At 39.2% G+C, this 23269-nt stretch overlaps 1 protein-coding gene across 3 annotated transcripts in view; it reads right to left on the reverse strand.

The window, feature by feature from the left end:
• Positions 1 to 4614: 4614 nt before the first annotated feature.
• Positions 4615 to 23269, reverse strand: part of dock4b (dedicator of cytokinesis 4b) — a 97278-nt gene continuing 78623 nt past the window's right edge. For 2 of the 3 annotated variants that reach the window (XM_058416954.1, XM_058416953.1), the window contains 13 exons: positions 22126 to 22292; positions 20807 to 20893; positions 20483 to 20659; positions 17715 to 17798; positions 17259 to 17378; positions 17012 to 17133; positions 16542 to 16662; positions 15995 to 16076; positions 14454 to 14563; positions 13428 to 13500; positions 12483 to 12584; positions 10605 to 10666; positions 4615 to 7445 (listed from right to left, as the gene is read on the reverse strand). In XM_058416954.1, the coding sequence (XP_058272937.1) occupies positions 7044 to 7445; positions 10605 to 10666; positions 12483 to 12584; positions 13428 to 13500; positions 14454 to 14563; positions 15995 to 16076; positions 16542 to 16662; positions 17012 to 17133; positions 17259 to 17378; positions 17715 to 17798; positions 20483 to 20659; positions 20807 to 20893; positions 22126 to 22292 (1709 nt within the window). In that variant the 3' untranslated portion in view covers positions 4615 to 7043. The remainder of the gene's footprint in view (positions 7446 to 10604; positions 10667 to 12482; positions 12585 to 13427; positions 13501 to 14453; positions 14564 to 15994; positions 16077 to 16541; positions 16663 to 17011; positions 17134 to 17258; positions 17379 to 17714; positions 17799 to 20482; positions 20660 to 20806; positions 20894 to 22125; positions 22293 to 23269) is intronic. The other variant, XM_058416955.1, reaches the window with a different exon arrangement.

Raw genomic sequence — 23269 nt, forward strand, 5'->3', positions numbered from 1 at the left:
TGACTTAATAGCTGCAGGCTGATAAAGAGTGTCACCACAACTATCTATCTATCTATCTATCTATCTATCTATCTATCTATCTATCTATCTATCTATCTATCTAGAGACTGATTAAGAGCATCAGAACAACTGACTTTATAGCTGCAGGCTGATTAAGAGCATCAGAACAACTGACTTTATAGCTGCAGGCTGATTAAGAGTGTCATAACAACTGACTTTATAGCTGCAGGCTGATTAAGAGTGTCATAACAACTGACTTTATAGCTGCAGGCTGATTAAGAGTGTCATAACAACTGACTTTATAGCTGCAGGCTGATTAAGAGTGTCATAACAACTGACTTTATAGCTGCAGGCTGATTAAGAGTGTCATAACAACTGACTTTATAGCTGCAGGCTGATTAAGAGCGTCATAACAACTGACTTTATAGCTGCGGGCTGATTAAGAGCGTCATAACTGAGTTTATAGCTGCAGGCTGATTAAGAGCATCATAACAACTGACTTTATAGCTGCAGGCTGATTAAGAGCATCATAACAACTGACTATAGCTGCAGGCTGATTAAGAGCATCATAACAACTGACTTTATAGCTGCAGGCTGATTAAGAGCGTCATAACTGAGTTTATAGCTGCAGGCTGATTAAGAGCGTCATAACTGAGTTTATAGCTGCAGGCTGATTAAGAGCGTCATAACTGAGTTTATAGCTGCAGGCTGATTAAGAGCGTCATAACTGAGTTTATAGCTGCAGGCTGATTAAGAGCGTCATAACTGAGTTTATAGCTGCAGGCTGATTAAGAGCGTCATAACTGAGTTTATAGCTGCAGGCTGATTAAGAGCGTCATAACTGAGTTTATAGCTGCAGGCTGATTAAGAGCGTCATAACAACTGACTTTATAGCTGCAGGCTGATTAAGAGCGTCATAACTGAGTTTATAGCTGCAGGCTGATTAAGAGCGTCATAACAACTGACTTTATAGCTGCAGGCTGATTAAGAGTGTCATAACAACTGACTTTATAGCTGCAGGCTGATTAAGAGCGTCATAACAACTGACTTTATAGCTGCGGGCTGATTAAGAGCGTCATAACTGAGTTTATAGCTGCAGGCTGATTAAGAGCATCATAACAACTGACTTTATAGCTGCAGGCTGATTAAGAGCATCATAACAACTGACTTTATAGCTGCAGGCTGATTAAGAGCATCATAACAACTGACTTTATAGCTGCAGGCTGATTAAGAGCGTCATAACTGAGTTTATAGCTGCAGGCTGATTAAGAGCGTCATAACTGAGTTTATAGCTGCAGGCTGATTAAGAGCGTCATAACTGAGTTTATAGCTGCAGGCTGATTAAGAGCGTCATAACAACTGACTTTATAGCTGCAGGCTGATTAAGAGCGTCATAACTGAGTTTATAGCTGCAGGCTGATTAAGAGCGTCATAACAACTGACTTTATAGCTGCAGGCTGATTAAGAGCGTCATAACTGAGTTTATAGCTGCAGGCTGATTAAGAGCGTCATAACTGAGTTTATAGCTGCAGGCTGATTAAGAGCGTCATAACAACTGACTTTATAGCTGCAGGCTGATTAAGAGCGTCATAACTGAGTTTATAGCTGCAGGCTGATTAAGAGCATCATAACTGAGTTTATAGCTGCAGGCTGATTAACAGTATCACAACAACTGACTTTATATATAAAGGCTGATTAATAATGTCATGATGGCTGACTTTATATCTATAGGCTGTTTGAGTGTCATGGTGACTGACTTTATATCTACAGTCTGATTAAAAATGTCATAACAACAGTTTCAGGCTGACTAGGAATGCCAGAACAACTGACTTTACTTCTAGAGGCTAATTTATTGTGTTACAACAACTGCCTTTATAACTAAAAGTGCTATAAACACTGACCTTACCACTTCAGAGACGTAATTCATCAAAACTGACAGTATTGCTCTAGGGTGATTAAGAATGGCATGGCAACTTACTTTCTAACTCCAGAACTTTGTGATCTATCTTTATTCTCAATGACAACAATGAAGCTGCTGGAGGTCATGTCACATATATGTTCTAAGACTGCACACATGTCCAAAGAATATTTTATAGCGTGTGATTTTTGTCTGGAACAGCAAACCGGGTTAAAAATCCTAGTGTAATACCGACGAATCTGGTTATATCATCACTATCATATGACTGATAGACAAGAAGTACACAGAGTAACAAAAACACCGCAAATCTATCACTTTTCTGGCTGTTCTCAACTTGATATCAAAACCATCAAAACCAGGCTTTGTAACAGCAGAGACTTATTCAAATAGCCTTTATAAATGCTTAAGCAGGCTTGTGTAGCCCCATGAACAACTCTCCATACAGTGTTACTAAATATCCTGGGTATGCCAGCGAGCTGTGGAAGTTAAATACAGTACTTTCAAGATGTTCTTTTGTGAGATCCATGTGAGCGCTGCTTGGCTGCTTTTGAGGGCTTCACAGCCGCTGTGGGATTTATTCGAACCCGCATCTCAGGATACATGTGCACAAAGCAAATATCCATGGGTCTTTTCTTTCCAGACAGTTTTTCAAAAGAACATGCTGCTCTTTTTTAGTTTGTGTCCTGTCAGGTGAGACAAGTTCAACATCTGACTTCAATGTTAAGAGGATAAAATTCCCACAACACAAAAAGCTAAGGGAATTCAGTCTTCAGCAACCAACCTTGGTGTTTGATGTACAATGAAACAACAACAAGAAAAACCCACTACGATATTGGCAAAAGTCCTCCATCAAGGTCACAATGTGTTAAAGTAAAAAAAAAAATATGTGCACATTTAAAGCTGACAGGCAAATCCCATTAAGCCTAAATACAACAGCGCTGATATTGGACATAAGCAGAATGAAAAGGCAGATCTATTATTCTAAGCTCTCTCCGAAATCTCTTTCTCGATCAATGGATCACGCTCCCTGAAGAGGTGCAGGAGCTTGGATTCTTCCTCAGGGATTTGTCCTACCAGAAAAACACCTCATGCTTCTCCCAGCCTGTGTGTTATTCTGAAACCATTCAAGGCATCACAGCATTAAGGCCTGCTTCTCACGCCACACACACACTTTTACTAGGTGTTTAGCATCTAGAGGGAAGGCATACATATCCACCATCGCTGATGTCAGTGTCACAAGCTGCTGAAGTTTATGAGATACGAGATGTTTTACCTCTAATAGCAGCAAGTGACATATTTCTCCAACAACCCTTACAGCAAAGTCACATGAGCTTTTCATAATAATCACAACAATAATGAAATTCACATGTGCTTTTTAGACACTCTGTCCTTTTTTTTTTGACAATTTGTCTCAAGGTTCAATTATGCTTGTCATCCCCCCCCCCATGTTATGTCTAGTGACTAAGCTTACTCGTCTGTTTCTCACTGCCGATAAAAGGGAACAGTCTTAATCTATTTACAACTTTTCCATCGTCATATTTCCCTGTTCCGTTCACATCTTTTATTTTCACCTGATTTGTTTCACCCACAATTTTTACACAATTGTTTTCTTTTCAAACCTTTTTTCCCCTTTTTTTTAATCTTCACATTTCTTTTACAAGATTCACTTTTCATAAGATTTTTTAAAAATAATTTTTGTATTTTTTTTCCCCTAATTATTCCTGAGATTTGTCTATTTTTTTTTATTTTTTACAAGAAACTGATTTTTTTTTTTTTTTTTTTTAACAAGAATCACTTTTTTTTTGCCAGGTGATTTTTTATTGTTTCCTTTATGCCGGAAAGGAATTGAAATTTTTGACGAGATTCACATTTTCTGTCACATTTTCCTATGTGAAAAACATTGAAATAATTATGTATTTAATCAGTAAATTATCAACTAAGTGCAGACGACATTAACAACAAAGATGGTTTATAATTGCCGAAAAATATGTTGTTTTGTAAAAGAGCTGGCACCGTCACAGATTTACAGTTACGGCTGTAATTTTGCCAGAAGTATTTGTGCACTCTTACTGAAAAAGCCTGGAACAAACCAAACAGCACAGTGTCACCAGCACACAGCCCGTAGCAACGAGACGTGCACAAATCCAGGTCCCACACGAAGCTCTGACAAGTGCATGAATAATACAAAACTAGTCCACAACACACTACAAGAAAATCTAATTAACAGTGATCTGTTTTTATATACACCAATAAATCCATTGCTCATGTTAGCTGAACAATATGCAAATTGTAAAATCCTGCATCATAATTGTATATCAGGGGTAAATACACCTGAGAAAATGTCAGAGCTATAAAATATCTTTCTCCTACTGAATTTTTAACAGCTCACCAAATATATAAAAACACATTTCAGGTCAATTACAAAGACTTTAGTCAGGTTATGGAAATCAATTGGAGTTGCTTTGATATGAGGTACAATAATCCATAGCAATAAAGGCAGCAGAATATCAAACGGAATATGAAAGCAGCCGTTTTGAACAGCAGGGCTTGCAGCATTATAACAAGCAGACTCATTTCTCTTGTCTACATTCCTCTTTCACTGTATACATGATGCGCGCACACACACACACACACACACACACACACACACACACAGGGAAAATGATGGGGAGAGAAATATTTGTAACACAATGATGTGCTTGTTGAAAACATTTTATTACACAGGAAGTCATTAGAATGTACAGTAAATGTGTAAGCACAACCTCATTTGTTCTACAGTCCTCCACCCCCCACAAAAAAATCATAAATATTTAACATTTATAATTATAATTTGTTCCAACATTCAAAGCTGTAAATTTGTTATAGCTACACTTACTTTCTTTCTTTTAAAAACATGATATTTACAATAGAGAAGGTTTTGTATTTGGCATAATTACAACATTATTATATAATTTACATTTTTTTTTTTAAATTTCCAAGCACTGATTCTTGTGATGTTTATTCTTGTGAAGATGTTTCTTCATAGTTCTCAACAAATCCCGATTTGAAAAATGACTTAGAAAATGAGAACATTGTTCAATCTTTCAAAATAAATCAGAAATCATCAGAATGTAAGAATGTAGCAGTGAGAGAAGTGATTTCATTGGACATTTACAGATTGATGCCTGAATGTTTATTTGCAGGCTCTGATAGGACTGTAATAAATACCCAAATCTGCATAAATGTAAATGTTTCCATATAGAAAAAAATGGGGTTGATTAAAATATAGTTGAAATTGTAAATGGGGCTGTGACAATACACAAATGATAACTATGTTTTATGAGGCAATTTAATTTGAGCTCCTGCATTCTGAAACCTGATTGGTCAACAGTTAGCAGTAGAGGCGATGGACAAGGTGTATACTGCAGTGCTTGTTAGCTGTAAAGCTGTTCCCTTTAGGTTTTCTGCCAGGGGAAAATCTTCAGGATGGAGTGTTTTGCCATTTCTTGCTAACAAGCTGCATTTTATGTCTTATTAAGTTCATGAGAGAGAAAAAAAAAAAGACAGGTGGGTGAGGGACTGTTTATAGCTGCTATAATGTACCTCATAACAGGAACTAATTTGTTTTCCAGATGCTCCACGACATTAAAAGTAACTGTAATTGAAGTAACTGTAACTGAAAATGCAAGGCGTTAACAGTTTGCATCTGGTCACATCACACCACCACATCAGTGATATCACCCGAACCTCTTTTTTTAGTTCACAGCTTAAAACTAGGCTAAAATGTGCAGCATCGGGGAGGCTGTAAGGACTGGTCTGAGAACCACTGCCTAAAAAAACATCAATTAATGAGGTTGTAGAGTAGATGTGCTACTACACAGAGTATGGTGTGCTTAAAGGTAGAGTCTTGGTACAAACAGAAATGGTAAAATCTTGATATATTGTCACAGCCCACTATGCAGTCTTATATTTGAGACTTTCAAATGAACAATTCCTTAAAATACCTACTGGCAGTTTTGAAAGTGAGAATTCGACAACTTGGGCAAATCTCAACGCTTTTAATTGGTGAAGCTTGTGAAGGGTACAAGTAATTGGCATAACAGACGGCGAATATGAAGAATGGCAGGCTTCGTTTCTGTAAAAACTCCAGCAAGTGCAGCACGTGTTTAAAAAAAAAAAAAATTCAGTCACTATGCACTGCACCTTAATTAGGCTAGCTCCTTCTATGCCCACGGGCAGATGCTTCTGCCTTCAGCTCCTTTCCTAAATATTACTCAGGCAGTGTAACGTGAGTACCAGCCTGTCATGGCATATCCAGTTACACCTCTGACTAATCCGATCGTACTTTAACATGACTGTCCATCAAAATAAAACTGATGAAACAGAGACTTAATGTGGATCTTGAGCTGGAGAATGCAAATACAGCATGACTGTTTCAGCATAAATGTAGTTTCTCTGTTCCTTTGGCACAATACCTGGTAAACTCGAGCATTCAACTTGTGTGGTCAGCTTTTAATTCTGAAGTGTCAGCTGTGAATACTGACCAATTCATGTAAACCATAAACCTCAACCTAACAAGTAGGTGATGGATTGATTTTCTGTATAATCTGATTGCTGTTCTATCTACAGATCGAATCAACAATAACCATGACCTGTGAAATCATGGAAAACATGCTCCTGCAGATGAATAAAATGGTTTGGTGTACTGGCCGCCCTCCAAAAAAGCAGCCTCTTTTGAGTCCAAGTGTGTGCGTGTGCGCGAACAAAGCCATGGATATTATCTAGTGCCTACATGAAGAGCCGAATGGAGGCCGTTAGCACCTCTGAGCCATTTAAAAAAAAAAGCCGAACGTACTTAAAATGTACTTAGAAACGTGCATTACCCAATGGTAAAATATTCTGTTTTCAATACTTAAGGCAAAACATACATTTCATATCAGTATTTACATAATGTAAAAATGCCCTGGTCCTCAGAGCAAGAGCATCTTGATCTGTGATTGCTGAAAAGTGCAGGAATTAGCAGTGATACCCCTGCCATTTACTCCTACATACCCAGTCTGTTTGTTTTGTAAATTGAAAGTTTGGGTTTATCAACCCAACGAAACAAAGTGCAATTGGTGGTGCGTGGTATCTTCATCCAGCAGCACTAAAGCTGAGAGACTTTCCGGGGAAGGGGGCGTGGTCTGGGCAGTGGCTCCACTGGCTTAACACTGCGAAGCTGGTGGGGTTTTGGTGGAATGGGTGGAGCATCAGCATTAGTTGGAATGGAAAGGCTGTGAGGGAGGGGCACCGGTCGGCGCGGGTTGCTGCTGTAAGGGGGTGGAGTCTTGTTCTCTCGCCGAAAAAGATCATCCGAGCCACTAGAGACGGAGGTAGGGAGGGCATGATCGGTAGAGGGTGTGGCTTCAGTGACTGAGGCTTCAGATACACTGCAGCGGCTGAGAGACGAGATGCCGCTGCTGTAGCTGCCAGAAAGCACTGGGGAGTTGGGTACGAGTCCTGCTGGTGGGCATTCCGTGGGCGATGGTGTGAAGGAAGGCACAGAGTACTGCACATACACAATAACAAATGTCACATGACTAAAGATAATCATATATCAGTCAGAGCAACAATTACAAAACAGAACAGTTGCATAACTATTCAATTCTCCTGAATGTCTCCACATTTTGTACTTCTACAACCTGGAAGTGAGAGAAACCTAATAAACCTAATTAGGATCAGTGTCAGTGAGTATGCAATCACAGCGTTACATGATCTCAGTATAAATACACCTGACTGTGGCAGGCCACAGGGTTTATGCCTAAACAAACAGCATCATGAAGACTAAGGGGCGATCAAAACAAGTTGGGAACAAACTCCTGAAAAACCATCAATCAGATTAGGCTTTATAAAGGATCCTACTTTTCACAGAGGGCCATTATTTAAAAAATAAATAAAATATATGGCAACTGACTAAAGGTCATCCACACACACAAATATATAAATTAGCGACCTGTGTATTAGTCAGAGAATACAAATATATATATATTTTTTAATAAATCAAAAATATAACAAAATATCCCAGATTTTAGATTTCTATGCAGATTACTTAGACAAAAAAAAAAAATATGATAAAAAATAAATAAAAAACTGCACACAGTTGCTTTGTGTAAATGATGTGTAAATCCTACAGCTTGTGCTGGTTGCTATCCCCAGAAAACTCACAGCTATAATTTCTGGCTTGCCAGCGGCTCCAGTTTCATCTGATCAAAAACTAAAAAGAAGGACTCACATTTTTCTACAATTTAAAAATACACGTTGAACTGAAGTAACACTGATAAATACACACAACTCTATTCCAGATATTTAATCTACCAGCAAAATCAGAAGTTATAAAGCCCACAGGTGACAGTAACTGTAGAGAAAACGTCCTACTCCAATATTAACAAACCCTCATGTGAGATGAGACAGAGGTGATATGGCTAATTAAAATTTAATTAGCATGAGATGTGTTGCACTAGACTGGATCGACATTGGACTTGTCAGTGAACAACGCTGCACAGAGAACTGGTCCTTACTCATCCAGTAATCCTTCCTGCATAATACTACCAGGTACTGTTAAAGTATTTTATTATCAGATTATATATACGACTGCGCACATATTTCAGAGGTGGAACAGTGAGTATAATAGAAAGAAATTCAAAAGAAATGAATGGTGTTCAATTTTCCATGCAACAACTGGCACAGTCAGACCTACTCCAGAGAAGGACTTCACAATTAATTTAGCGAGCGTATACACAGACATTTTCACTGCCACCCACTCTTTGGACTTTATAAATGATGCATATTGTATGAGATGCCTAATTTAAAACAAACTGCTAGCCAATTCATTTTCAAAGTGCTGTTCAGCGGTTTTCATGGCTCTCAAATACACTCTACATTCCTGTGAAAGGACAAAAGTCATTTCACAGTCTGCAACCTGTGAACTGACAACTCAGTAACGGGCTCTCTACGGTGTGTGTGTGTGTGTGAGCCAGTAGCTGTCAACCTGGAGTGATGGAGGAAGCTGAGTGAAAAATATATTTTATACACATTGAATGTTGCACACTGTATATATTTTTTACAGTGTACTCTACGTCAAGCATACAGCACATCTAAACTTTTCACCACTGCCTCAAAACCCCACATCACACACCATTCTCCACAAACTTTTTGTGTATGTAACACAGAATTAATGAGTAATTAGTGATAATCTGACTTGCAAAAAAGCTGGACTGCAGTCGATATGCACTGCTCGATTAAAACATGACAAAGGGGAAAAGGGCACAATTACTGGCTGGGGACCAAATGGATTCAGACATCAAGCACATGAAACTCTGATTAGTCAGAGAAGCAGAGGATTGCAGTGGCTTAGTGCTTTCTCACCTCTGAAGGCAAATATATTCCTTTACACAATGATGTTATCTGCTAGCTCATACAGCAGAATGGACTAAAAAATTGATTTTTAGGGAGTCATATTATCCATTTCAAAGTGTAGCTCCCCTGCTAATCAGTGTGCACAAGTATTCAAATACGGAAAACACTGTTCGGTGTTATTCGCTATGCACAGCATCAACATGATGTCTGTGAGAAGTAAGAAAAGAAAAGCTAGGTCTAGTAATCTTCTGCTGATGTTCAATAGGGATTGGAAAAATTCTCAGAAGCAGGTGTTTTACTCTCATGCTGCCAGGAGCAGCTGGTCAGATATGAAGCGTGAGAAAGAAAAGAAAGAGAATATATCCAACTGCGTCCAGCACATCCTCCAGCTTTAAACTACAATGGATACAAACCATGTATCTTAATATGTGTCTGATTTTTTTTTTATTTTTATGCTGTTTTGCATGGAGCATTCACTTATGTTTTAATTCAATAATTCAGTAAATATATCACACAAATATCTGTACTACCCAGTAGATTATTATAAACACCCAGTGGAAGCTTTGTTAGCCTAACAATATTTTTACTTCTACAATCTATCAGAATTTTTATGTTTTAACTAAAGGGCTACAGGCTAAAATGTTATTTTTAAGGCATTCAGTATAAGTTTTGTGATGCATTTAATATTTCGAATATATATCACTCATTATATTATGCATGTCAAGCACACATTCATGTGCAAGCACCAATTGGAAAAAAAAAACATTATGCCACGTTAAAGATGATCTTTTCCCCTTCAACTGCAAGCAGTTAACCGAAATCCATTTATTAACCATTACTGATATTTCTAATATTAAAAATTAGGCAGAAGACACATTCCTAATCGGTATATCTTAAAAGCAGTGTGTGTGTGTGTGTGTGTCCTCACTGAGAACAGGCATAAAGAGACATATCTGGTTTATACAAACTGGTATGCTTCTTCATGTGGTGCATATAATGACATATTTTAGATCTTGGGCAATTGTGGCTGAAATGTTGCATAAAATATTAAAATAAAATTCCATTTGTTTGCTGTTGTTATTTGGATAAACCCTGGAGTAAATAAACGTGATTTTTTAATAAGAACTGTTGTTACTGGTCATTTTCACTGTTCTCAGGGTGATCTGTTTTTACTTGGTCATGACCTGGTTCAGGCAACTCCATCATACTTTTCACAACAGTGATACCAAAAGTATTATCAGATTGAACTGAGTGGGCATTTCTAGAAGTATCATCATGTTAAAACTTCATTAACAAAGAAACAAAAACCTACCTTTTGTGGTGACTTTGACACTGGACCTGGTGACTGTGATCTCATACTTTTAGCAGGGGACCCTGTTCAAAAAAGATGCATAAATATTCCTCAGTATTTTACAGACATTTGAGACAATTAACTTTCACCATCAGCCATATGGCCACAGCCATCTTGGTAGGAAGGAAACATATTGCTATATGCTGTGGGTTCCTGCTAAGTGGTGTGCACATCTGCCAGCTGTTACTTTTCAGGAGAAAAGTCACCATTAAAAGCCACCACTGTCAACTTTTTAAGACAGGGGGACATACAACAGATTATGGTCTATGACCTGCTTCCTATCTAGGCTGTGTTCTGGAGATCCAGTCTGGGGTTTATGGCAAGACAGTATCCATGAATCTTTCAATTTCGGGAAAGGGTCACACTGACGTAACACAAATGATATATTAATGAATTCACTGACAATACAGAGCCAAGGCCAGTGAACAGACTTGATCGAATGTCTGCTACCTGCCTCGAGGTGTCAATCATCACCATTTTGAAATGATTTATTCTAAACCATTTCATACAGGAAACTGTAAACCTGGGATGAAACCAGAGAACCCAAAGGAAACCCACATGGACATGGGGAGAACATTTTATCAATCTAATGCAAAGTCAGATTACCAGCGACTTTGATCTGAAGCATGGCCTGCTGAATATCAGATCTTAAATGTAAATGAAATGACTGCTGGTGACCAGGGAATTAATCTTCCTTCCTCATCTACTGAGCTGGATATTTATACAGTAATATAGAACCAGACAGTCTCTAAAGCAAAGGTACAAACAGTCTGTAGCAGTAATCTTGTTAGAGTAAAGGGAATGTCACTTTATTGGTTCATATCATATCCGCCTGCTGAATAAAACAAAACAGAGAGTGAATTTTTTGTGGATATAAAAATGCATGCCATTCCTCAAGGTGCTGTTCTAGGACCATCGCTGTTTTCCTTTATAGTGGTAACATACTACTGTATTTATCAGTCATACCAGAAGATGGGACTGGATGTAAGACTGGAGGGTGAACAACTATATTAGTGACTATAAGAAGAAATGTACATAAGCAACATAATTAAGAAACATTACTATGCTAGAAAATGTTTCCTTTAGCACGTCTAATTTGGACTACATAACAGTTTACGACGTTGTTTTAAGACGTTAAAGCAGCTGTAGTTAACCTTTAATACAGCAGATTGCAACACCTTGGATATATGCTTCTCATTTTTTCCACGTCACTGTTATTTCTAACCAGGATTTCTTTCAGGCTGCTCTGTAACAATGGAAGTAAAAACCGCTACACAAATAAGGTTAAAATGAACTCAATTGAAGATAAGCCAGTTGCAAAGTGATGAAAACGAGAGGAAAAACTAGAGCAAGAAGAAAAAAAAAAAACAAACGCAGAGGCAAGTTGGAAAGCAGGAGTTTTAGATCACCATTTGAGGATTTAATTAAGCCTAGAGGTGTCATGCAGATTAGAGAGAAATGCTATGAGAAGGCTCATCTCTTCAACCAGGATTATATCATGAGTGAAAGCAACTGCAATCCCTTTAAAGCAGACGTGCTTTGCTCCTTTACACATGCAGGTCAAGTTTACTTTCAGATTCCAGCTGACTGATCCACTTAAAACCAAAAAAAGTCTTGACAGCACAAGCAAATATAAGACCTTTGAAAATATCCTTTTACTGGATGAATACTAAACAAAGATGTGCAATAAGGATAGAGTAGGAATAATGTTAAGGATCGTGAGAAACCAGGAAGAAGTCGATGTTGATGGTAGACAAAAGGTCAAGGAGATTAAACAGGCATTAGTTTTGGAGAAGGTGATCAGTTTACGGCGGTTAGGTTTTTGTTTGTTTGTTTTACCTGAGTATGGAGGCCTAGGAGGGACAGGGGGGCAAAACTGCTTTCCGACAGAGTCAGAGAACGTTGTGTCAAGACTCCAGCTGCTTGGGGCAGGCTTGACCACTTTCACACACAAAACATGCAGTTCTAGTCAGTTCAGTTAGCTTAGCATCATCAAAGTCCAACAGACTACAGAGGTTTCTTATTTAGAGATTTCAAAGAAGAACTGCCACAGGCATGGTCTGCTACACATCAGGTAAATATGGGAAAACAAGTTTTGGGTTTTTCTTTCTGCACTGGCTTATTGAACGTGCAGTTGTCACAGGAGACCTGCTCCTACTTTGATGCCAGGTTAATAAAGCCTTCTCATCTTAAATTCAATTTCTGCTTCAGTTTCTTCATGTCTTCTAACCTTTACCAACAGTTCAAAGAAAGCAATCGAAACACAGGTCTTTTTTTTAATTAAACAAGGGAATATCTCTACTAGATTTAATGAATCCCCCTGGAATATACAATGGTAGTCTAGGCTGTTCCTTTAAAACAAATGCACATACAGTACAAATTCATAAATAAACACTTGACTTGAATCTTCCAGTGAAGAACAACACAGAGAAAAACCCACTGCTCTTGGGAATCTATGCCTGCCTCTGTACCCAAATGACATTAAATCCAGGTTTCAGTGAGAAAACAGATAAATGGGCAAAAATACTGAAAATTCCTCTCTATATTTGAATAGTTATGACAGCAGCACTGAAGCACTTGGGTGAGTCGGTCACAATTATTGCTGCCGAAAGAAGCGAAGACTGTATAAGAAAGTTGAGCTGTCAGCTACCGTCATATCAAGCTAGGTTATCTTCAGAAGGTTTCACAAAACAAACCTTTCAACCACACTGTGACCTGGTGTATGTAGGAGTGTGTGTGCAGGAGAGAGCAGTGCAAAGTTGTGCGCTGATGAATACAGCTCACCTTTGTCTGGAATGGAGATATTGGGTTCGCTGCGAGGCAGAGAGGCATCACCTGCCGGATGTGGGATCGTCCTCTGCGGAAGAAGCACACGAGTATGCTTATGGAAGCCATAAGGTATTTTAAACCCATCATTTTTATGTCAAATATTGTTAACACAAGTTCCATTAGAAACTGCAGCATGAAACTTCTAATATGTGAACTTAGTATCCTGTCTATTGATTCAGTATCTAATATATCAGTATCTAATAAATCCAAAACTATATTGAATATTTATAACCGTGTTATCTTGACTTAACCCGATTTGAAAGATACTCACAAAAGAGCACTGCTGACTAGATCATTTGGGTATAGTACCATAATTTGGGCATAGTACCATACTTAGCTGAGCAGTGGGAATGAAATAGCATTGTGCTACAATGAGTGTATTTCCTATAGCAGCACTGCCAAGGTTTTAACTGGCTACTATATTACACTCGCATAGCTTATTGGCTCACATTAGTTCATCTGTGCATCTGTGTTAATTATTCTCTACCCTTCATCAGTGTCAGTTTCTGATCATGGGACTACTGTGTGCTGGATATTTTCGGTTTCATCCCAGCAGTAACCCAGCAACGAAACAAGATACACTCACATTGGCACAAAAGGCACTATCTGAAAACTACCACATTAGTATCACTGCTGTACTATGAACAGTGCAAATCTGGTCAGTGGTGATCCTGTAGTGGCCCCTGTTCAAATGATGGATGGGGTAGAATAGAACTGACAGATTATACATAGCTGTACAAGATAAAGTAATTGTTTGCCCTCAAAGTGTACCTATACAAACTAGACATATAGATATTTTGTATGTAATAAAGGGTAGACACTGAACTGATCAAGACACTGAACTGATGTTTTGTAGTTAATAATAATAATAATAATAATAGGCACAAAGTATATTCTCAGGATATGCAGTATAGGATCCAAGGTTTCGCAATAAATATTTTGTAGTTGAGGATGGCTGAAAATATATGCTAGTATATCTACCTGTGTGGGATCAAGTGGATTGGGAAATACAGCGCTGCAGGGTCTCTCCCTCGGAGAGAGACAGGAGTTCTCTCGGACATGTTTGTGTTTCTCTGACAACTGAGGGGAACCTGAGAAACATATAGACAGAGGTAAAAACAATATGCTGACATACATGACACACAGCCCTAACTCCCCCTCTTTGTGCCACGTTTCCTGTCTAGCTAAGTTGCCAGCACAGGAGCAATATTCCTCTCCCCACGTATCCCTCCTGCCGAGGTGAGAATTGGCCTCCGATGGTGACAGGCGGCTATTTGGCAGCGAGATGGAGTTCCAGACGGATAGAACAGCTCGTGCTCTCTCTGCTCCATCACCAGGGAACAGCACTCACATGCCACTTCACCTCGACACGATAGCCACCAGCCGCACTGTTTGGACACTGCTGCCTGTAATTCTCCTGAACACATTACAGGTAGCCTGAGCCTCAGTGAAAGCAGGAGTAAGAGAGGCTGGTGAGATGAGACCCATAAATGCTGCCATATATTTCTATTTTTAACTATCTGTTTACACTAAAGAACAAAACACAGCTGAAGAGCTGAATGGAGGGAGCTGAAGAGGTATTTGGGCATGTGCTTGTATGAGTATGTATATTCATATAATATACACACTGGTTACTCTGTTAAAACCAGTGTATACTGACACCATGCAAAGTGTCTTAGTGAAGTGATCAGCCATCATTAGCCATCTGTTGGCACTGATTTCCGAAACTGTACTGGAGGGAAGAACACCATCTTCCCTTAGTTGGTGGCTTGATGATAGCGCTGAAGAAATGAGCAGATGTACAAACAGCTAGCACAGTAGTTGGCGAGCTGCTGGGTGTGTATACACAATATATAAATACAGCTCTGGAAAAAATAAGAGAGCACTGCAAAATAATGAGTTTCTTATGTTTTTTTCTTACAGGTTCATGTATTGGTGAGATGAACAGTTTTGTTTCATTTTTTTGTGAACTGCTGACAATATTTCTCCTAAATTCAAAATATAACTATTGTTATTTAGAGCGTATATTTAAAGGAAATGACAACACATCAAAATAACCCAAGATCATGCAGTAAAACAAAATACAAATAATTTGTAAACAAATTGTGTTAATGCTTTAGCTAAATAACATTAAGAAATCAGTATTTGGTGGAATAACCCTGATTTGCATGTGTTTTGGCTCCATGCTCTCCACCAGTTTCTCACATTGCTGTTGGGGAACTTTATACCACTCTTTTTGCAAAAAAAGCAAACAGCTCAGCTTTGCTTGATGGTTTGTGACCATCCATCTTCCTCTTGATGACATTCCAGAGGTTTTCAATAGGGTTCAAATCTCAAGATTGGGCAGTGGTCTCTTATTTTTTTTTCCAGAGCTGTATACACACACACACAGATAGTGTATGTGTTTAAAACAGGGAGTGAGTGGTGTTTGACCTAAATAAGGCATAAGGCAGTGTCTTACAGACTTGCAATCATGAATACACACTCCGAGCTCTGTGGCCATGTGGAATGTGTGTCCTCACCTCGTGCACTGGAGGGGGCTGAGCTGGTCACGTTTGGAGAGGCTGAGTGATTGGAGCTGAGACTTGAGGTAGATGGACTAGGCTGAAAATTGAGGGAAAAAGAAAAAAAAAAATCAACGCACAAACACTTAATCGTGTGAGAAATCGGCGAGACACTCTGACGAAGATATAATCCAAGATAAAAGCTTGAGGGTGTCATTATCATTCTAATCCAGTTTATTTTTCAGCCCCTACCTAAGAATCTTATTGTCATTAAGAGAAAAAAATAAATAAACGTGAGAAAAGATTAAGCAGGGGTGTGAAAAAAAGATGAAAATAGCGTGAGGGCAATTGAGGGGGGAGATAAAACCAAAAGTAGGGAGTGTGATTAGAGGAAAAGATGAAAGACTGGGAGGGAGGGAGAGTATAAAGAGATGTAAGAGGAGGTGTAGCTAGGGTTGAGGGGGCAGGCTGATTTTGAGCCTGAGAGCTTTCCTGAGCCTGACTGAGCCTGTGTGTGTGTGTTGAGCTGTCAGCCAGGAAGTGTGTATTGGGCCAGAGTGCTCACCTGCATGTTGAAGACTTCGTCTGAGCTTTCTGACTGCCCGGTGATGTTGCTCACTTCATTGGAGGCTTGCGATGACAGAGAGGACGAAGAGTACCGGTTCACTGCTGGATAGCTGAGTGGACTGTGTGTACACACGCATACATATACACACACACAAACAGAGTGTTAGAGTTCAGCTACCATATGGTGCTTTTATATAAATAAAAAGCACTGATGGAGTAAAATGTTGTAATTTAGCTGGCATTACAGCTTGACAATTGTTAAAAAATTGTGCTAAAACTGACAGCTTTGCAGCTTAACGAGTGGAAATGGATATAGATGCGGTGCCATCATCTCGTAGCAGTGCTATGTTTTATCTCCACACTCCCACGCGGTGAAACACCCCTATTCACATCCTGAGTCTGACTCCTACACTTACATATGGATCACTGGATCAAAACACTCAGTCTCCATGTGTTCAAGTCTCTCACCTGCGGCGGGCCACCACACGTCCTCCCTCTACATTCAAGATGTTGGGTGCCGAGTTTCGACCGACCCGTGGGCTTCCGTTGGTAAAATGGATCGGACTGGCCCTCATGTATGCTGGGAGCTCCTGCAAGACGTGCAGAGAAATAATAAAAATAGGCATGAGCGAGATATTATACATAACACATGACTATGGAAGACATTAAGTCTTTTCCTGATCCCCTATATCTGACTGCAGTTTTGAGGTTTTACCTGAATCCCTAGGCTAGATTTCATGAGATGGAACTGATCCACCAATTTCTTATGCAGCGGCCGCATATCCTGTGGAACGAACTTCTCATGGACAGTCAGGCCAAACTCGAGTATTTGTGCCTGAGATAGATAGATAGATAGAGAGAGAGAGAGAGAGAGAGAGAGACAGGCAGACAAAGAGAGACATTTTATCTACAATTCTGTTGAATGTGTTGACAAGCATACCATAACAATGTAACATCTCAACATGAACCTCTTTTATTTTATACTACACAGATGACAGATGTTTCTAATCCTAATTCTTATACTATGCATTTTTATTTCCCCTATATGTGCACTGGATAAGTTAATTTCCCTTAAAATGTATGTTGCAAATGATGAAGGAAGTAAGACGAAACAAAGGACTGGGAAGGTAAAGTATATTGCATTTGTGTTAAAAGATGAATCAATACTGACCTGTTCAAACATGAGCTCTCTGAGGCGTCCAATCTTATCTCCGTCCTCCGGGTGATTCATCATGTAGTCTTTCACAAAGAATGCCTGCATAACACACACACAGAGTTACTTACAATCAGTTACTCCACCCAAACATCCAAACATGATTGATGTTGTGCGCATACACATCCCACACACTCTTCAAAGCAAAAAATGGAGGATGGTATAATCTGTAGCTGCTGTTTTATATGTGAAACCTTGGCAGCTAAATCAAAAATAAATTACAAAAAAAGGGAAAACTTTAAAGTTGAATGTTAAAAAAAAAATTCCAACGCATCTAATAATCTCTGAGTTTGGAATCTCGTACAAGTGTCAATTCTTTTTTTTTTAGTCATATTTGTATCAGCAGATGCCATTTTCTAGCCTCCAGGTGCTTCATGCTGTTTTGATATGCACTATTTATGCCTTTATTTACATTTTACTCTTTGATTATAAAGATTTTAATGCTATTTACTGGTGTCATGGTGCCAAACAAAAGGCTTTGTTTCTTTAGAAAAACATATGCTTTGAGGAAACACAACACTTTAATGTAATGCCATTGAGGACAGAGCTCCCAGACTTTTCAAAAATTCAGAGAGAGTGACTGAGAGAGAGAGAGAGAGAGAGAGAGAGCATGAGGGAAACCGGAAAACGGAGCTAGATGTGTTTGCAATCTCTTCCAAGAATAATGGCTGTGTATCTCCAAAGAGCCAGCCAGACAGGAGAAGCTGCAGGAGGGTGCACCATCCTCCCACCACAAAGAGTCACACAGAGCGGCTTCAGTGCTGTAAAATCTGATATGGCGTACACTCCAGCATCACTCTCAACATCTGAGGACAAGCTAATAAACTACTACTGTTTGAACTCCTTCAGACTGTTACCCAGGCAACGATTAAGCCGCTTACCACATCAAATGACGTTCAGGGAAAAATTATCATTATCACTGTAATTAAGTGCAAGACTTAAGGCTCATTTTGTGTCTATGAATAAACAACAATGACTGCAAGTACTCCTTAAAAGTTTGATTTTCACTTTGATGAAGATAAAAATGCATTGTCTCATGAAACGCATTAAAAAAAAAGAAGAGGAGATTATTCATAATCTCGTTTCACATCTTTCAGGAATACAGAATAATACTGACGATTTGTGAATTCACTGTTAGAGGGGCATTAAAAAATAAATAAAGAAAGAAAGAAAGAAAGAAACCATTAGAGTGAGTCAATTAAAACTGAGAGGTTTACAAATGTGAGCAGAGAAATAGATTTTTCCTTACGGGCTGAAAGTAAATAGCAGCTATAAATCTAAATATTAATTCAAAAAAAGCCTGATCAGTTAAAAAGCAGAATGAGACTACTATAATAGATGTAATATTTCAAGCGGAAATTTTCCTGGTGTAAATGAAAGCAGCATTGCAGGAACACACATGCACACTAATTCCCTGCCATGCAATGCCTTGCTTTCCAGTGCGCGCACACACACACACACACACACATATATATATACACACACACATATATACACATTCACACACACGCTGTTGGGCAATGCCACATACAGGCAAGACCCCTTATTAAAACAAGGTTGCTATGCAACAGCTGTCCATCCACACTTCAGAGCGTGGCAGTTCTGACCCGGCCCAGGTTTATGCAGCTTTCAACATGCTGAATACTTTCGTCGAGTTTTAGCACCACAGAAAAAGAAAGTGCTTTGAAGGCTACACTCTACGTTCATTTCTCTCCTGCACAGCATGCACCAGGAGAGGAGAAAAACAGCAGGCTATCTAGAAGATTCCATCAAAGAGATGACATAGCACTACAAACTATAAAAGATGGCTGCACCGTTCTGCAATTAATGAGGATGTGTAGAATATCCTAATATATTTCGAAGCTTCTAGAGAAAAAGTTTTCAATCGTCAGGCCACAATCCTACATGGGGTCAAGCTGAGCTGCAGACAATCATTTTGGAGTAAAAATGGGTTTTAAACTCATGTAAATATTACGTGAAATGCAATATGTGACCATCAAACCCAACCATTTGGTAGGTCTATATATGGCATGCCAGGTTTGCAAGAATTTTGAGCCCTTGAAATGGGGTCACTGGCTGAAAACGTTTGAGAAAGGCTGAGTCTATAGCTCAACATGTTGATAAGGAGTTGGGCTGAGGGAATGGTGTTACAAAATTTGATTTTATTTGTCTCTGAAGTATTCACGCTTGCACCTTTAATAAAAATTATAAGACCTCTGTAGCCTTCCTACAAACTACACATTCACAGTACCACTCTGTATGTGTCCTTGGCTTTGCACGTGTGCTTAATTTAGGTTATTCTGTTTATTTTATAACAATTCCAACAAACACAGTGGACCAAATCGTCACTCTGGAGTATAATTACAATGCTATAATCCTGCTGGCGTTGTTGCCATCTTACATTTATGCACTGCTTTAGTTAACAGTTATATTTGTGTTTTGGGTATTGGCAGTAATTATGTATGCGGTCTTGTGCTAAGCTATTTAATGAACAATATGGTTGTTGTGGTTCTATTCGTTGGAGGGTGATCATAAATAAACAAATGTCATTATCGCAACACACTTACGGCCATCCCAAACATGATGCATGCCAAGATTCCTTTAGGTTAAAATGCAGCCCGAGGGATCTTCTGAACACAGCTATAAGTACATTTCTTCACAAGTATTCCTCACAACCCACAACCTGAAATTGAAAGTGGATTCATTTTAGCAAGATCTCTGCACACCTCCTGGTAGCGAGCGAGGCCTCCGTTCACAGCAGCGTCGATCACGCCGTTTAAGCACATGGTGAGCGGGTTGATGTTCTGCATCTGGCGTGTCTGGCACTGTGTGATGAGTGTACGCAGCTGCAGGTTCTTGTTTTCAATCACCTCGATGGCGTTCTCCAGCGGGCTCACCTCCACCTGCGCCACGACACACAGCCATTACAGACGGGTCAGTGCAGAAGGGCAGCTCAAAATCAAATAAAAAAAAATAAATAAATAAATAATAAATAAATAAAAAAAAAGCAAAAGAGCAGTGGTGACCATGCAGAGGATCGATTCTCTCACCAGATCTCTCTTTTCCACTTCAAACCAGCGAGAAATCCCAGGGAGACTCTGCACCAGGGTCAACGTTGTCCTCTCCACCCACAGACTCTGTGGGCCAAATACATATTGACACGTGAGCTGTTTGTGCCCTCAAGCGCAAGTCATCGTTAAAAGGCTAATAACGCTGACAGTCTTATGCTGACTCATGCTCGGAAATACAATAACATCCCACTGCCTACGCGTTCATTATCATCTCTGACTTGACAGCTACTATTAAACGCTGTTCTGCGTATTGAATGCCATTTGTATTGTCTACTACGATGCATTGTACATTGCGCTGGCTTTTTTTTTAAAGATGTGTTATTGCGTAAGACACTTTTACAATACGCGCAGTAGCAGCTCAGTAGATTCAAGAAGATACCTGGGTTAAAATCAATCAGCACTAAATTTTACAGGTCCTGATAATCCTGCAGCATTACTTCTCAAAGTGCACAAGGCCAGATTATTCCATGGGGCACTGCAACTTACAAAGCACTTCCTTCCTCCCCTTCTCCTGAGCACTGCCTGCACTGAATTTCCACCAAAACAAAGTTTATCCTCAGTTTGTTAAGTGTTTTTCTTCCCAGATTAAATCTCATATACCTAGATCTTACTCTTCACGGCATTCTGACTACGTGTCTCAGGCTTGGTTCACCTAATGCATAAAGAACTGCGAATATTACGAAAGGAGGACTCGCCGAGAACTTTACTTACCGAAGATGAGATTCAAACAAACTGCTATCTCCAGTATAATCTTATCATCTAAATATCGTCTCATCTTAAGTTAGCTTCTTAATGAGATTTCTCGGAAAAAATATTACTTGGTGATGAGTGAGGCAGGGTGAAACACACCTCGGTGTCAGGGAAAATGTAATATCTGGCAGGCTAAACTGTTTATTTCAAACGTTATACCCACTAGAGGCCGCCGGAAATCTAACCCCGGCAGTAGATATGATCCGCGTTTTGGATGTGATTTTCTGGGCTGGGTATTGAGCGAGAGATGAGGGAAATGATATTTGGAATGAGCCCGTCTCCTGGCCTCTAAAACTTTAATTAGCCTCACTGGGCTGAGAGTGAATAATGCAACACATGAGAGCACACCTGAGCTCTACACACACACATGCTGAAACACCTACCCACACACACACACACACACACACACACATTACAGGCATGAATACCCAAGTCACATACAGAGGAAATAGGACCGATATATCCAAGACGGGAAATGAGAAAAGAGACAAAGAAGCAAGTAGACAACATAAAAAATAGCTAAACTACAGCTTGTGGTGTCGGCCCACCTTAAACTCGTTCTCCTTGTCTTTGGTGCCCTTGTGGAAAGGGCGGTCATAGCGGAAACGCCAGATGTTGTTGACTTTGTAGAAGCTCTTGATGTTGTCCGGAACGCCATCCCTCTGGAGGACGTCCTGGCTGTCGGGGATTGGAGTCACTGCGTAGATTTGCAGGTCTGAGTCAGGATTGTGTCAAGGAGTGTTACCGAGAGGTGTTCTGGTCTGAGAATGATAATCAATAGAACGCTGAATGCTGGTGCCAATACTGAATGCGAAAAATGAACACCAATGTCAGAAATTAGAAATGCATCAGTGCACCTATTAAAGAGTTTTCTTCATCTCTAACATCATCGCTGCAAGTCCCATCTCTGTCCAGTCACAATACATATAGTGCATAAGTATTCACCCCCCCATGATCTTTTCTGCATTGTATAGCATTAAAACCTGGAAGTAAAATGCACATAGCTGGTATTGTATGTCATGAATTTGAATAGAATAGCCCATGACACTGAGATGGGGGGGAAATCAATATAGTTGACTATAGTACAGAATCGAAATGTCTATTACTTCTCACAATGTAATTATTATTCATTTGACATTTGATTTTTGTGGTTCCTTTCAGGATTTATTTAAGAAATAAATACATTTACTGATAAATAAGTGTCTCACAAAATGAAAAGTCTTACTGAATCGAGTAATGTTGCTTAATGGGGGAATTCTTTTCAAAAATGTCTAAAAGACTTTTTCTGTCTAATGAGAGATGGACTGTCTGCCTTCACATGAAAGAAATTCTATTTTTTTTTTAAATCAATTCATTTCTCCAGTCCATAAATGCCATTTCAACTGCTACCCATATTATAACACTGAATGGATTTTTATACAGATAAATAAACGTTCTCCAAGAATTTGCACAGTGGTATTCATTCAGTGCTCACAAATAACACTAATAATATGCAGGATTATTCTCACCCTGAAAAAGCTCAGACAACAACTACCAAAACTTCTCGGTTTTCTTTCTAAAAAGTCTTTATCTAAAACTCTAAAATCCTAACCAGTCTGACTTCAGAGCAGCAAATTCCACAGAGACTCCCCTTGTTCCATCACTGAGAAGTTGCTCTCATCAGTCCTCATTTAATTAAATAAAATTTAATTC

Source organism: Hemibagrus wyckioides, linkage group LG19 (genome assembly GCF_019097595.1).
Source record: "Hemibagrus wyckioides isolate EC202008001 linkage group LG19, SWU_Hwy_1.0, whole genome shotgun sequence".
NCBI classification, from domain to species: Eukaryota; Metazoa; Chordata; class Actinopteri; order Siluriformes; family Bagridae; genus Hemibagrus; species Hemibagrus wyckioides.